Source organism: Pseudonaja textilis, chromosome 2 (genome assembly GCF_049901715.1).
Source record: "Pseudonaja textilis isolate UNSWEBS1 chromosome 2, rPseTex1.2, whole genome shotgun sequence".
NCBI lineage: Eukaryota > Metazoa > Chordata > Lepidosauria > Squamata > Elapidae > Pseudonaja > Pseudonaja textilis.
The window spans coordinates 201,942,749-201,957,712 of NC_141991.1; the positions used below are offsets into that span (position 1 = coordinate 201,942,749).

Genomic DNA, 14,964 nt, shown 5'->3' on the forward strand with positions numbered 1-14,964 from the left:
ATCTGAATGGTTGGGGGGGCTGTGTTCTGATTGGCTGGGGGTGTGTTCTGTTCAGGTGGGGACTTGGCTGTGTTCAGGTTAGTCTTAGTTGTCGGTGGATTTGAGCTGGTGAGCTGTGATCCTGTTGTTTGGCTTCGCATTCGTGTTCGTGCCACATCTTCATGTTGGGCGTCAGTTCGCTTCATGTATGGGTCGGAGAGGTTTGAAGCGGGTAGTGATGCAGCTGCAGTACGGCTTCTGGTCCGTAGTCGTGTCTCATCATCTGTGTGGGTGTGAATCTTGTGTAGCATCTTGTGTGGCCTTCGTGGGTGTGGGTCTGGTGTCATTCTTCATGTTAGGTACTTGTTTATTAATGAGGGCGGGTTTCCAAATGGCTGATAGGCGGGAGGTATCATCTCATTTATTCATGCTGTGTGGGCGTTTTTCTATCTCTATGGCTTCTCTGATTATTCTGTTGTTGAAGTGTTGAGTTTTGGCGATAGTTCTGGTATTTTTAAAGTCAATCTCATGTCCTGTGGCTTTGAGGTGCTGGACCAGGGAAGAGGTCAGTTCTTCTTTTTTGATTGAGAATTAGTGCACGCATTGAAGAACACAAGAACTCAATCAAAAAAGAAGAACCGACCTCTTCGCCCGCACAGCATGAATAAACGAGATACCTCCCGCCTACCAGCCATTTGGAAACCCGCCCTCATTAACTAACGAGTACCTAACATGAAGAATGACACCAGACCCACACCCATGAAGGCCACACAAGATGTTACACAAGATTCACACCCACACAGATGATGAGACACGAACACAGACCAGAAGCCGTACCGCAGCTGCATCACTACCCACTTCAAACCCCTCCGACCCATACATTAAGTGAACTGACGCCCAACATGATGTGGCACGACCACGAAGCCAAACAACAGGATCACAGCTCACCAGCTCAAATCCACCGACAACTAAGACTAAGCTGAACACAGCCAAGCCCCCACCTGAACAGAACACACCCCCACCCAATCAGATCACAGCCAGGCCCCCAACCAATGAGAACACACCCCCACCCAATCAGAACACAGCCAAGCCCCCACCCAGTCATCACACTCCCACTGGCAGTTAAAAGAAAAAACAGCTGCAAGCTCACATTACTCCAAGAAGCACAAAGCCGAAGACACAAGCCTGAAGATGACGAATGAGATTTCATCGAAACGTCGCCAAAATACTTCCAATTTTTCACGGGAGAAAACCCGAATAACCAAAGATCCACATACAAATACCCGTAAAAACCTCAGAAAACATTACACACACACACACACACACACACACACACACACACTTGTAGATTTTCACGGGTGCAAGTATGCAGGTTTTGGCGTGTTCGGGTCTTTTCCCGTGTAAGATTGAGAGTATCTTGGTTTCTGTCTGGTGAGGGAGATACTTCCTCCTTTTTCCAGTACCTTAAAGCCACAGGACATGAAATTAATTATTGAGGGAACCAAAGTAATCTCCAATACTGAACACTTCAACAAGAGAATAATCAGGGAAGCCATCGAAATAGAAAAACACCCCAATAACATGAATAAACGGGATGATACCTCCTGCCTACCAGACATCTGGAAGCTAGCCCTTATCAACAAATGAGTACCAGCCATGAAAACTAACACCAGACTCAAAACAACACATGACACCACCACCAATCTCCCTCACCAGACTCAAACCCAAACCCATCCCATAGACGAAAGGCAACCACCGTCCAGAAACCAGACCACAGCTGCATCACCAGCTGCATACATCCCGACCCCCAAACTAAGCAAACTGACACATGCCATAAATACATAGCCAGACCTCAAACTCGAAGCCAAACCAAAACCCGGAACGATACATCACAGCCATCCACTCAGGATATCACATCTCGGAACTCAGGAGGCTACACCACAAAACTTCAGGATGTTGCAACACAGCCAACGACCCAGGAGATTACAGCACAAGACTCAGGATGTCACAACAATAGAACTCAGAAGGTCATCACACAGCCCATTACCCAGTTGTTACAACACAGGAGGCTGATAGACACACAGCCAGTACCTCAGCCACACAGGTTCTATGAAAAAGCCAACCAATCTGCAAACATCAACTCCATCAACCAATCAAGAAATAACAACACAGCCAACCAGCCCACTTACAACAGAGCCAGCACACCACACCTCCCCACCAGTATTTATAGAGAGACGGCAGCTCCGATCACGCTTTGCTCGCACAGGCACGAAGCCGAAAGCACCAGCCTGAAGATGGTGATGGGATCTTGTCGAAACATTGCCAAGATACTCTCAATCTTACACGGGAAAAGACCCAAACACGCCAAAACAGGCATGCATGCATGCATACATACATAACATACATACATACATATATATATATTTACCCAGTAGTAGTTAAGGGACTATTATGATTATATTGTTATAAATCTTTATATGGGTTAAAGGGAGTAAATGGGGAAAATATATAAGTAAAGGGATGGCAAGCTCGAATTGGTAATAAAAGGGGAAAACCCTTTGATTCAAATAATTGTACGTGGAAAAAATTGCAAATGTGACAGATGTAAGAATATGTGTATAATTATTATAGAAATTGAATAAGAATGTAGATAACGTTTAACATGACAGGAGAATTTTTAAAGAAAAATGAAATAAGCTACAATATGAAATGAGATTGTATAATATAATAGCAATGAATATAGAAATTGAATAATAGGGAAAATATTGTTAAATAATGTATGAAATTATTTAAAGAAAAAGGTAATAAGTAATAATATGATTTAATTTGGACATAAAAGTCGGTATGTAATTATGGTCACCTTTGTATGGAAATGTAAAATCTGGAATCTTGTTCACCTAATGAGATGTTTTATAAAAGATAAAAAATAAAAAAAATTATTAAAAAAAGAAAAGAAAAATTGAAGGCAAAAGGAGAAACAGGATGAAATGTTTAGATAATGTCACTGACACAATGAACAAGAATTTGGGCAAACTCCGGGGGACAGGGGAAGACAGTGAAGCCTGCCATGCTATGGTCATGGGATTGTGAAGAGTGGGACACAATTTAGCAGCCGAACAGCAACAAGACCTGAATATTTTGGCATGACATCATGGAAACCATTTTAATCATGTATAAAAACATTTGCAAGACGTATACTTCCAGAGAATCAGTCCATGAAGATAAAGTGAATGCTTAGTTTCATAGTATTATCTATAAACAGATGTTCAGGGTATTTTGTGATTAAGCATAGATTGGGATTTTCATATTAGGATTTGTACTACAAAAATCTTACACTTCAAGCCTAAATTAAAATACCATGATCATCACAATATATATTATTTTAAAGTATTTGCCTTACTATGTAAAAAATTAATTTAAAGCCAGTCAGTAGACTGCCCTCTTGTGGTCTCTCTGAACACAACACTGCAATAATAGAAATTTCAACCTTTAACACATTTAAATCTCCCTATATAATACACCCACAGCTATGGAAATTAAACAAAAAGCAAATAAATCTTCATCAAGATCATAAGGAGGGCATATCAACATGCTATCCAGCATTTTTGACTAAACAGCAGTATGCAGAAAGTTACATGACAACTGATGGTGGGATGTGTATGAATTTTTTTTAAAGCCTTGACAAAGTCTCTTTCTCTCCATCCATCAACTGCTCTTGATTAAACCTAGAAATAGTAGAAGAGGGCATGCCCTTTTATGGATTGATAATGGGCTAAAGAAAATAACAATTAGGAATAAAGACAACCTGTATAGTGTTGTGGTTAAGGTCTTGGCCTTGAAACCAGGAGACTGTCATGTCTAGGATTCCCTTAGGCATGAAGCCAGCTGGGTGACTTTAGGCCAGTCACTCTTTCTCAGCCTAAGACATCTCAAAGGGTTACACGGTTGTTGTTGAGGACAAAATAGGAGGCAAGAGTATTAGGCACACTTCAGTTGGTCAAAATATATAAAAAGCAGTAGTATATAACATCATTATCATTACCATCATCATCCCAGGCCCTTGGGAAGAACTTGTTAAGTGGCTAAAATATCAAATTGAGTCTAAACATCAGACTTATTGTGTGATCAACTATAGTAATAATATCATAGGAATAAACAGGCAATTTTCTAAATGGAGGAAGGTTAAGAATGGAGATTAATAATTATTTTAAAGTTTCTATGCAGCCTTAAGAATCTCAGTAAGGACAATGCTTATTAACTTGCTCACTAATTATCCTGACTTTAGGAAAAGCAGCAATGTCAAAGTTTACAAATACACTAAATTATTCAGGTTGGTTAAAAACCAAGGTTATTGTAAAGAAAAGAACTTCAGAAGTATCTCTTTAAACAGTAAGAACAATTTAACACCAGGCCTTCCCAGCTTCAATTCTTTCTTGTAATGTTAAAATCAAAGTAGTTATTATTACATTCAAATCTATATTGAAAAAGATGCAATACTTACCAAAAGTGCCATAAAATCCTCTAGGGCCACATGTGCCAACACCATATTTTGCCAGAGATGCTTGGGCTGCATTCTTTAAAGAGGTATAAGAAGAAAATCATATTACATGTAATTATATTGTAGAATAAAATCATTACTACATTGGTATACAGTACAGTATTTCTTTTATGTTACCGCTATTATTATATGTAACTTCTCTGCATTCCTCAATTCCTCATTAACCTCTTGGAGCTGATATAAGATAATATGTGGGATCAGAGAGACTTTTCTTTTCATTCTGACATCCTATCATTTCACATAACATGTGTGGATAGAATTTTGAGAATCTTAGGAAAAATAGTGAAGAGGTAACATTCTTTCCTATGATTCTGAGGGAAATAAACATTGTTCAAGAAGTTTGGGGGGGAGACTGACAAAGAGAAGAGTTCATAGCATTACAAATTAAAGAAATGAAATAATTTACTATGAAATTCAAATGAAATTGATGATAGATATATTTTAAAAATTTGTGAACGCATTCTAATATTGAAAAGCAGAATTAAAAGGCGGATTAAAAGGAAATCATAAATGTTTGAGAACACTAAAATGATTAGATTGCAGGTATAGAAGATGTAACTTATTACATATAACGTACAACTTTTAACTTGTGTGTGTAAAGAATAAAACTTTTGCCTGATGCCTTAAAGAATATCATTTTGGTTTCTTTATTTTTTCCAGTCTTTCTCATAATGTCTATACATGTAGACCACTAAATAAACATTTGGAAAATGCATGGATCACCAATAAAGTGAACACTCCCTCCTAATATTTATAATAATAACAATAACAACAACAACAATAATAATAGACAAAGCTTTGGAACACAATATCCCGGATTGTGGAGAAGAAAAAAGTGTGGATCATCGAAATTGCTATACCTGGTGATAGCAGAATCGATGAGAAACAACTTGAAAAAATCACCAGATATCAGGACTTGAGAATTGAACTGTACAGACTCTGGCATAAAGCAGTGCGGGTGGTTCCAGTGATACTTGGCACACTGGGTGCTGTGCCTAAAGACCTAGGCAAGCGCTTAAAAATAATTGGCGCTAACAAAATCACCATTGGTCAGCTGCAGAAGGCCACCTTACTGGGATCTGCTCACATAATCCACCGATACATCATGCAGTCCTAAACACTTAGGAAATGTTCGACTAGTGATTTGTGATATGAAACCCAACATAAGTTATCTCATTTGCTGTGTACACTGTCATTTTTTGTGTCAAATAAAAATAACAAAAAAAGGTGATTATGGTTGTATTTGTGAATGCTTTCCATTTTAAAAATCTTTCAACTATTAATTTTTGCTAGTCAAGAATATTGTTCAATATAACTATCTGAACATTAAAGGAATGCATCTCCAGCACAATGAAATATCATTTTAAGTATTCACCACTGTGTTTTCTATTTACATTTTTTAAAATGGTATTTTTTAAAAAAAAAGATATTTGCATTATTATATGTATGAATACAGACATGGCAGAAGCAAGACTAGTTTGAAAAGACAAAACATACAAAAAGGTACAGTGCCTGGTGTAGTATATTTAGATTTAGTTACATTTTTTCTTTTATTTAATCTTTTTGTTTACTACATCTAACTCCATTTCTCTACCTTATATAATATTGCTTATCCAACAGGGACTAATATAATTATGTATGTATGCAGGCAGGAATGCTATGGACACTCTCACTGCCACAGGGCTGCTGGATTATTTTGAAAATGAGACTTGATTTACCATAATCTAAATGGTGATGTGTAGACTAACTTCTCTTTAGTATAACACAATACTTCCTATTACTGCAAATTATCCTTGTTTGTTTGTTTTTTCTGGGTAGAACCTATGACCCCCACGTGCGCTCTAAACGCCCTTTTGTAAGTGAATGTAATACTAAGAGAAATCAACACAGGTTTTATACAAGGAGGAAAAATAGTAATCACAATTACATTCTAAAAGATTATAAGTGTCTATGGGTAATTCAAATAGTTCTTTTAACAATAAGGCTACATAGTGAGATCTATGGAGGTACTTACTTTAAGTCTTTCATTATCCAAAAGCCCAAGAAAATTAAATGATGCAAAGTTTATACATTCCTTGTCATTGACGATAATGTTGTGAGTTGGAGGCCTTAAAGTATGAAAAAAAAAAAAGCAAAGTAAACAAATTTGGAGAACTAGCAGATTTAGAAGTTCAAAGTATTGTTGAATATAGAAAACAACAGTAGTCTCCTCATTTAGTACTGTATCTAAATATGGGGATACTGTTTGATGTAGAGATTTATAGTTAAGAATACTTATTCTTTATGCTATTAATACAAACAACTTTGTTCTAATGACTCACTTATCTGTTGCTAAATTCCAAAGGAACCTCTTAATTGCTGATAATGACCCTTTATATTTTTCTTTGAATACTTTTTCAGAATTTTGGGAACATTTTTAATTTTTTTGAAAGAGAAGTATTTTAGTTGAGTAACAATAATGCTATCAGAAAATATAATAAATGTTCCCTAATATCAAAATTACATACTAAGGAATGGTTATCCTGCCACTTAAGAAAATTCAGTGTGTTTAAAAATTTGTTTCACTGCTTAATTCAAGGATTAAGGGATGAATTAATATTAATTAAATCTCTGAAAGAATCAATTCAAGCGAAGACATTAAATAGTCAGTCAAATAAACTAGAGAGAAAACTCATTCTAAAGCAATCATCTAGCAAAAGACTGTAACAAGAAGCAATCTTACGAATATTCTACATTAATTTATTAAAATGCCATTCAATACATATTGCCACACATTCTGGCTTAGATTCCAAGGAAAAAATTTCATCCCTGCCAGTCAGTTTTGATATTCACAAGAATCACTAAAATTGGGCAGACTTGTGCTCAGAAGAGAGTTGACAGGCAATGCTTTTGGCTGCCATTGCAACATCTCCTTTCATTATTCACATAGAAGCAGCTTGTTGAACCCATCCAGCATGCACATGCATGCAACATATTTAAATGTGATTATTTTTTCCAAACGGTTTTATGGAACCTTCAGAGTTTCTCAAGAACCCGAATGTCTTCCATTAAACTAAGGGCTGCATGCACATTTCAGGATGAGAACCATATGTAATATATGGTGAATATTGTAAAAAAGTAAAGCCAGAAGGGAAGAAATGAGTGATCAAGAGAAAAATAAAATGTGATGTACCTTATATTTATATATTTATATTTATCTTAACTAATGTAAAGTAAAAATTATCCATGGACATTTAATATTTGTCCCCTTCAATCACATTAAAAAGCATACAACTCCACATTTAGCTGATGTACATTAGCATATCAAAGAATTGTGCAACATAAATCATAATATTAAAAATGTGTGATAACAGGATTGCAACTACTCTTAGAACATAAACCATAGTTTTACTAGCCCAGCACTCATTCTGACCTTTTCCTTTAAATAGAAATCACTTTTGGTGCAACAGCTCTAAATAACAGCACACCAAAAAGTTCTTCCAAATGAAATGAAGATCAGATGCACAACAGCCAAATTTCAAGCCACCAATCAATTGCTATTAACAGGCTTACTTTCTCTAAACCAGCAAGTTTCATTATTTATAATGACTATTTTTCATTTTCATAATTTTTCCAGATTATGTTCAGGATGAAGTTCTTAATATTCCCAAGTAGCATTTTAGAAGTTGTAGGAGCTGCATTTCCAACACATTAAAGATTTTATTATTTTCTTGTTTGGTTTCTGTTATTTTTACATTGTTTAAAGATAATTTCATTTCACTGAATATTTTAGTGGTTTTTTTGTATTTGTCAGTTATCTTTTATTTTGAAGTACAATAAAAATATACTAAAATCTAAGTTTGGTCTAATTCACTATTCAAATCATTCATGAAAGTTTAGGTATTCTAATTTCATTAAGAATGTTTGGAAGATTGCACTTCTTGAATGCCTGTGTCATTAAATATGTCCATGAATTTTGTTCTCTATAACTGAAAAAGACTATAGTATGTCTGAAAATTAGAACTAATTCAGCATAGCAATTTATTAAGATACTCCATATAAGTACTGAATTCTTCAAAATAACATAATTTTGTCATGTTGCCATTTATTGTTTGAGATCATTTATACACTGTTTTAAAGAATGTAGTATTTTTCTTTTTAAGACATGATGCAATCCTGTATCAAAAGGCACTTATTCTGCTCACATTGTTACGGCTTTGTCATGTGAGGCATCACAACTCTTCCCCCTTTTGCTAAACCGGGCATGGGTGTGGCCATCACGTGACAAAGCCGAAGATTTAGAATAAATCTAGCCACATACTGGCTAGATATATTAATATTATATTCATCATGCTGATATATTCCATGCATATCATTTACTTATATAAAATGGCATTCTCAAAAACACCTTGGCATTTATTTTAAAGTGACTAAACTTTGAATTGCTCAGAATTTTTCCTGACTTAAACAGATAAAGAGTAACATAAGGAAATACAAATAGAATATGGCATATTTATATAAAAACGTGAAGAGATAATGTTACTAAGAACAGAAAGACTGTTTAGAGGTATACTAATATTCCTGTGACTTTTTAAATTTATGGCGCAGTCAACAAGCATCCTCAAAATTTAGTGTTTAAAGGTATAATCTTCATATGCTTAATTATGATGAAGCTCCATTAATTCAATTGGAGCTAGAAAGCGTAGCATCTAAGCATTGTTTCAGAAAGTAGGTTCAATTTAAGTGGGCTTATATAAAATTGAAAGAAAAAAAAGGATGAATTAAATATTTGATGCTTATGGTAGAGAATTAGTTTAAGAAAAGAGCAGCAGTTAAAATCCCCCTTTATTATAGAAACTGTCCTTTTAAATATTACATAAATAGATTTTCCCTTTTCCATGTTTATTAGAAAAAAACAAAGCTACCAAAGTCATATTGTTAATTCATCTAATCCAATATAGTCTACACTGGCTAGCAGCATGTTGCCAGGACTGTAGGTAGAGTTTTTGCAGTGTTATGTGCAAATTTTGAATCTCAGATGTCCTACAGGCAAAGCACAGGCTCTACCACTCAATTAACAGGGAAGTAAGTATAGAATAGAAAATACCATTCATGAGTATCTAAAATTACCTGTCATCCTGAGATTTAATACCTTTTAAATAGATATTGCCTGTTATTACTGAAAAATTTAATTAGGTAAATCTGGAATTACTAGTTCTAATAATCTTTTAGTAAATTAATAACAGGAACATGTAAATTATTTATTCTATGCATTCAGTATCCAGAACAGTTGATTCCAGGTGACCAAAACAGAAAACAGGTCCAAAATATATGAATTCTAGGCAGGTGTTTCAGAGGATTGGTATCCAACTGGCCCATCCCCTTTAAAGGGATATATTAGAAAAGAAGATTGAGGGGGGAGCAGGCAGCTAGGCACCATGTCTGAAGCAAGGCATAACCAATTAGAAATCGGTGGAGCATACCAGGATGGTCTTGTTTGCCCTGTGAGATCCGCCCAAACTTCTTTTTAGCCAACGTTTGAAACAACTAAAAAGTGTTCAGTTTTAGTTTAACCAAACCTATAACAATTTAGCTCAACTTCTGAGACAATCTATTCCAACTCCAAAGAAAACAGATTTTTTTTCCTTTCACCAGGACTCTGAAGGGCCATCAGACATGCTTATTTTATCTGTTAAGCACAATGATAAAAATGAAGTAATTTACTATGCCTATTTGATAACCTTTTACAACTCAAGTCTAACTTTAGAATTTAAATTTATGCTGAACCCGGATCTCTGAAGTTGCAAGATAACAATCAATAATTATTCTACAAAGTGATCAAGCTCACAATCCTAAACACATCTGCTAGAAGTATACACTTTCAAACAGTCATAGTTCATGTTAACATGTAAAAAAAAACCTGGGCTGTTAAGTAAAATATGAAATTATGATAATCCAAATTTACCCTTTAACAATGTTGTAGTTTAGTGCTGGGTGATCTTTTGGTACTGGAGGAACAAGAGGTTCTGGCTGCCATTCTTCAATCAACTCTTCCTTTTCCTATTACAAACAGAAATAGAAGTACTGAGTGATGTATTATTCAATAATAAATACATCCTGCCTTTACTCCTAGAGCTCAAGATGGCATATATAGCAGACCCTCCTTCAATTTTCCTTTATAACAACAATCCTATGAAGGAAGTTGACCTGAGAGAAAATGACTTGTCAGGTGAGAAGAATCAGAATCACATGTTAAGTTCCAATTGAGCTGAGTTATTGCTCATGCCTCTGTACCAGAATCTACTCAACTAACAGTCAACACCAAACTGACCCTAGATAAGAGTTAATGGAATTCAAGGGGGCCTGCACTTGGATTATTTGTGGGAATGTAATAACTCCAAGCTGATTCCTCTCAACACTGTCCTCATGCTTTGCCTCTTCTTCTCCTATATTACTGTAGTCCAAGGTGCTAGCATTTTTAGCTGAGAGTGGACTTGAACTTGCATTTCCAATTCCAATTTATTATGAAAAAAATGAAAAGTTGGGGCTAAGCTGTTGAGATAGACACATTTTGTAAGAACTAAAAGAGATTAAGCTAGTGAAATTGAAATCATGTTCATTTTAAATCTACCAAATGAAGTTGTATGTCATTCCCCTAAATCAAATTCTCCTTTATATAATTCATAGTTTTCCTCAGAATATTAGAAATACTGATTAGTTGTTTCATCAATTACAAAACTTTTTTGCGCAACTTTTACACAACTTTAGAATACATTAGTAAGTTAACTAGCCAGTATGCTTTATGAAACAGCACATAAAATTTTAACATTAAAATCCAACTATGCCTAGAAATAACTAACTGTATAAAATTAATTATACCATGAAAAGGAGATAATCCTCCTTTTTCAATGCTTGACACTGACTGGTCAACAATAGATATGCATCTATTGCATCCAGGGCTTCTTGCAGCAACTACAATAAATGTCCCTTTGGCATTATTCATATTTTAGTTTGTTTTTCAATTGAATTGTTCAGCTTATGTGTTATATTAAAGGTAGAAAGCATTCTGAAGTTATTTATCTTGGTCTGATTTTTTAGATTTTAAAAACTTGGCATTTTAACAGGGATGTGTAGACTTTCTATAGCCACTATATATATGTTTGTGTATCTGTGTGGATGGGTGAGTAGGTGAAGGGGGGTGGGGAGAGAGAGAATTTTAGAAATCCAGACCTTAGGTGTAAGATCAGATCGCTCCTGAAGTTTGTATGTTTTAGAGAAAAGCAGTCTGATTATCCATAGGATCAGAATACCTTCTAAAATAAGATGGTAAGCTGGAGCCTAGAAATTAAACAACAAAAAAGGAGAAATTATTAATGAACAACCTAGTTATTTCAAAAAGTCTACATAACAAACAGGCAATTTCTGCAATGCTGAAGCTCTATTTGAAACCCAACTTATGATTGTACAAGAATGAGGTTTGAGACAGAATATGACTGAGAAAAATTCATTAGGGATACTGAAAAAGGAGTGCATCTATTTTTATGCATGTCTCAATGCAAAAACTTCTATAACTTTGAAGCTGCAAACTAAACTGTTTACAGTTGGAACTTTAATTTGAGGTTGATAAAGCTAATATGCTTTTAAATTTTGAATCATAGAATTAGAACCCTAAGATGCTGATGGATTTTATTTATGGCCTCTGCCAAGATTTCAATACCCAATATCTGATTAGAAAACAATTTTGTGCCTGTGAATGAATGTCCACTGTGAGTGCACACAGTATTTTCTGATCTCTGTCATCTCACGTAATGCTCTCCAAAATCACAAGGGAGAAATGCATGAAGGACTGTGCTAAACAGATTAAATTGGCATCTTCATTCCTAAAGCATAGATCAAAGTGTTTCTCATCCAACAATCTACCGGTATGTACAGATGGAGCATTAAGTTTATAGCTACAAATCATATGGTAATTTTGCTGGAATAGTTTTACACTGAAAATAAAAGAAACCTCAACCTAACAACCAACCTACTTTAAATTCCTGTATCTATCTATCTATCTATCTATCTATCTATCTATCTATCTATCTATCTATCTATCTATCTATCTATCATCTACCTACCTACCTAATCTATCTAATCTATCATGAATGACCAGTCCAAAGTCATCTAGATAGCTTCCCTGGTTGAAAATGACATAAATGCAGGTTTCTTTGATTCTAGTTGACTATTATGTCATTATCTATCCTATAGAAATATACTACAGCATTAGCAATTTAAGCCAGGTTTGTGTCCTTGCTATCTGCAATATGATATGACTGTTGGTTTTTTCTGGTATAAACTTCTAAATCTTATTTTTAAATGAACTTTCAACCTTAGGACATGAGTCAATCGCAACTCATATAAGTCCACAAACAAAATTCAGATAATTAAATCAGTCTAACAACAACAAAGGGTGAGATTTTCTATGAAGCATCCTTATTATTACAAACTTAATTATTTTTGCATTTTTATTCTAACAGATATTTAAGAACACATCCATAAAAATAAGATATATTTAAATTCGGTGCAAAACTGAACAAGAATTTTCAAAATAATGCCCATACTTCTTATAGCTATTGTAACATTTCAAGAATGGATGTAGGAAGATACTCAGAATTTATTTATTCTACGTTAACACCATAGCTAATAATTCTTGAGTAACGGCTTACAAATCAAAGAAAAAAAAACATCTTGCCTGATCCAAAGCCAAGATTATCAAGATGCATTTAGAAGAGGCCGCTATCGGAAAAGTAGCTTTACACTTGAGCAAACGACAGGCAAGAACCAAAGTCAAAATAAAAACATGAAGAAATGGGGGAGGGAGAGGGATGTTGGAAGGGCAGAAGATAAAACTTCTAATCTAGACGTTTGTCAAAATCTAATCCCAGACACGGAGAAACCCAAAAATCAACTGCAATAAATTGGTAAACAAATCCTCCTGTTCGCTTCATTTGTTGGGGTCACGTATAGTATAGTGAATCCCCACAATACATTTCCCCGAGACACACATAAGCCAACATCACCATGCCTTCGCCCCCCAGCGAAGGGATGCAAGGGAAGTCCCCCCCCCTTGTTTTTACTCCATTCGTCCTTAACCGGGACTGGACCCTCTTCCCGCCCTTTTCAGCCACGGCCCCTTATTGGGAGTTGTGGGGGGAGGAAGGTGACATGCAATTCTGCCTGAGCTTTCGGCCTCCCCCACCATACGAGGGGCTGGAGGTGACATTCCCAAACCCCTCAGTGCAGCCATCTTGGCCGCTCACCTCATAGAAGGCCTGGACCATCTCCACCAGCACCCACTGTTGCCCCATAGGCTCCGCCGCCATCGCCCTCAGTTCCTTCCGGGTAGGAGGCGGAGGTAACGTCGCCAAGCGTGAATGGGAGGCGGAGGGGAGGAACCGTGACGTAGAGCGCGCGACAGCAGGCAGGGGACGGTTAGAGCAGGTCTTGCCGGCTTTTTCCCCCCCCTTAAATCAGCGGGAAAGGAGCGAGGCGGAGGTTCTCGCGCGTGAAAATTGATGGTGTCTCAGTCTTACGTGCATGGAACAGGGCGGATGTCGATGCCCAATAATAAGGTTTCCTTGGATTAAACATGTCTAGGTCGCGGTGGTGAGGATATGAAATGCTCTTTTTTTCTGACGAAGGAGACGCGATTTTTCCTTTCCTTGGACCGAAAAACGGAGCAACGAGGCTTGCTTCCCGCGGATAGCGCTGATGGTCTTGTACATTCGACTTACAACAGCTCATTTAGTGACTGTTCAGAGTGACAACGGCACTGAAAAAGAGAGACTTAATGACCGTTTTTCACAGTTGCAACCTTTTGTTAGCATCCCCCGTGATCATGTGATCAAAATTCAGATGCTTGGCCACTGGTTCATACTTACGACCGTTGCTGCGTGATTACTTTTTGCAACCTTCTGACAAGCAAAGTCAGTGGAGAAACGAGATTCACTTAACAACCAGGGTACTAATCAACTGCAATGATTCACTTGACAGCTGTGGCAAGCAAGGTCGTAAATTAGGGCAAAACTCACTTAAATGTCTCACTTAGCAACATAAATTGTGGGCTCAAATGTGGTAGTAAGTTGAGGGCTATCTCTACTCTGCTCTAATGGGATTTCCCAGATTCTCCTCCCCAGTCAACACTTAAGTCAACAGCCCAGAGTTGTTGGGAACTGGTATGCACGTTTAATTAAATACCTTTGTATGTGGCCTAGCAATGTACAGGCAGGTGTCTCCAAAAAATTAAACCATTTGAAAAGTATGTCAATCTCAGATAAAGATCATGATGTCCTACATAGAAGTTGGGATGTTTCCCAAGTTTTCTCCAAATGATTTAGCTTGACTGGATGGTTTTTTCTTTTAATAAATAAGAAAGTACTGATTTAAAGTGGTTCCGCCTGTAATCC

General features: G+C 36.3%; 1 protein-coding gene across 1 annotated transcript in view; it reads right to left on the bottom strand.

The window, feature by feature from the left end:
* Positions 1-13,902, bottom strand: part of SPTLC1 (serine palmitoyltransferase long chain base subunit 1) — a 33,586-nt gene extending 19,684 nt beyond the window's left edge. The window contains exons 1-5 of the mRNA XM_026703946.2: positions 13,819-13,902; positions 11,747-11,854; positions 10,482-10,576; positions 6,552-6,645; positions 4,481-4,553 (exon numbers count right to left, since the gene is read on the bottom strand). Of these exons, the coding sequence (XP_026559731.2) occupies positions 4,481-4,553; positions 6,552-6,645; positions 10,482-10,576; positions 11,747-11,854; positions 13,819-13,881 (433 nt within the window). The 5' untranslated portion in view covers positions 13,882-13,902. The remainder of the gene's footprint in view (positions 1-4,480; positions 4,554-6,551; positions 6,646-10,481; positions 10,577-11,746; positions 11,855-13,818) is intronic.
* Positions 13,903-14,964: the final 1,062 nt, after the last annotated feature.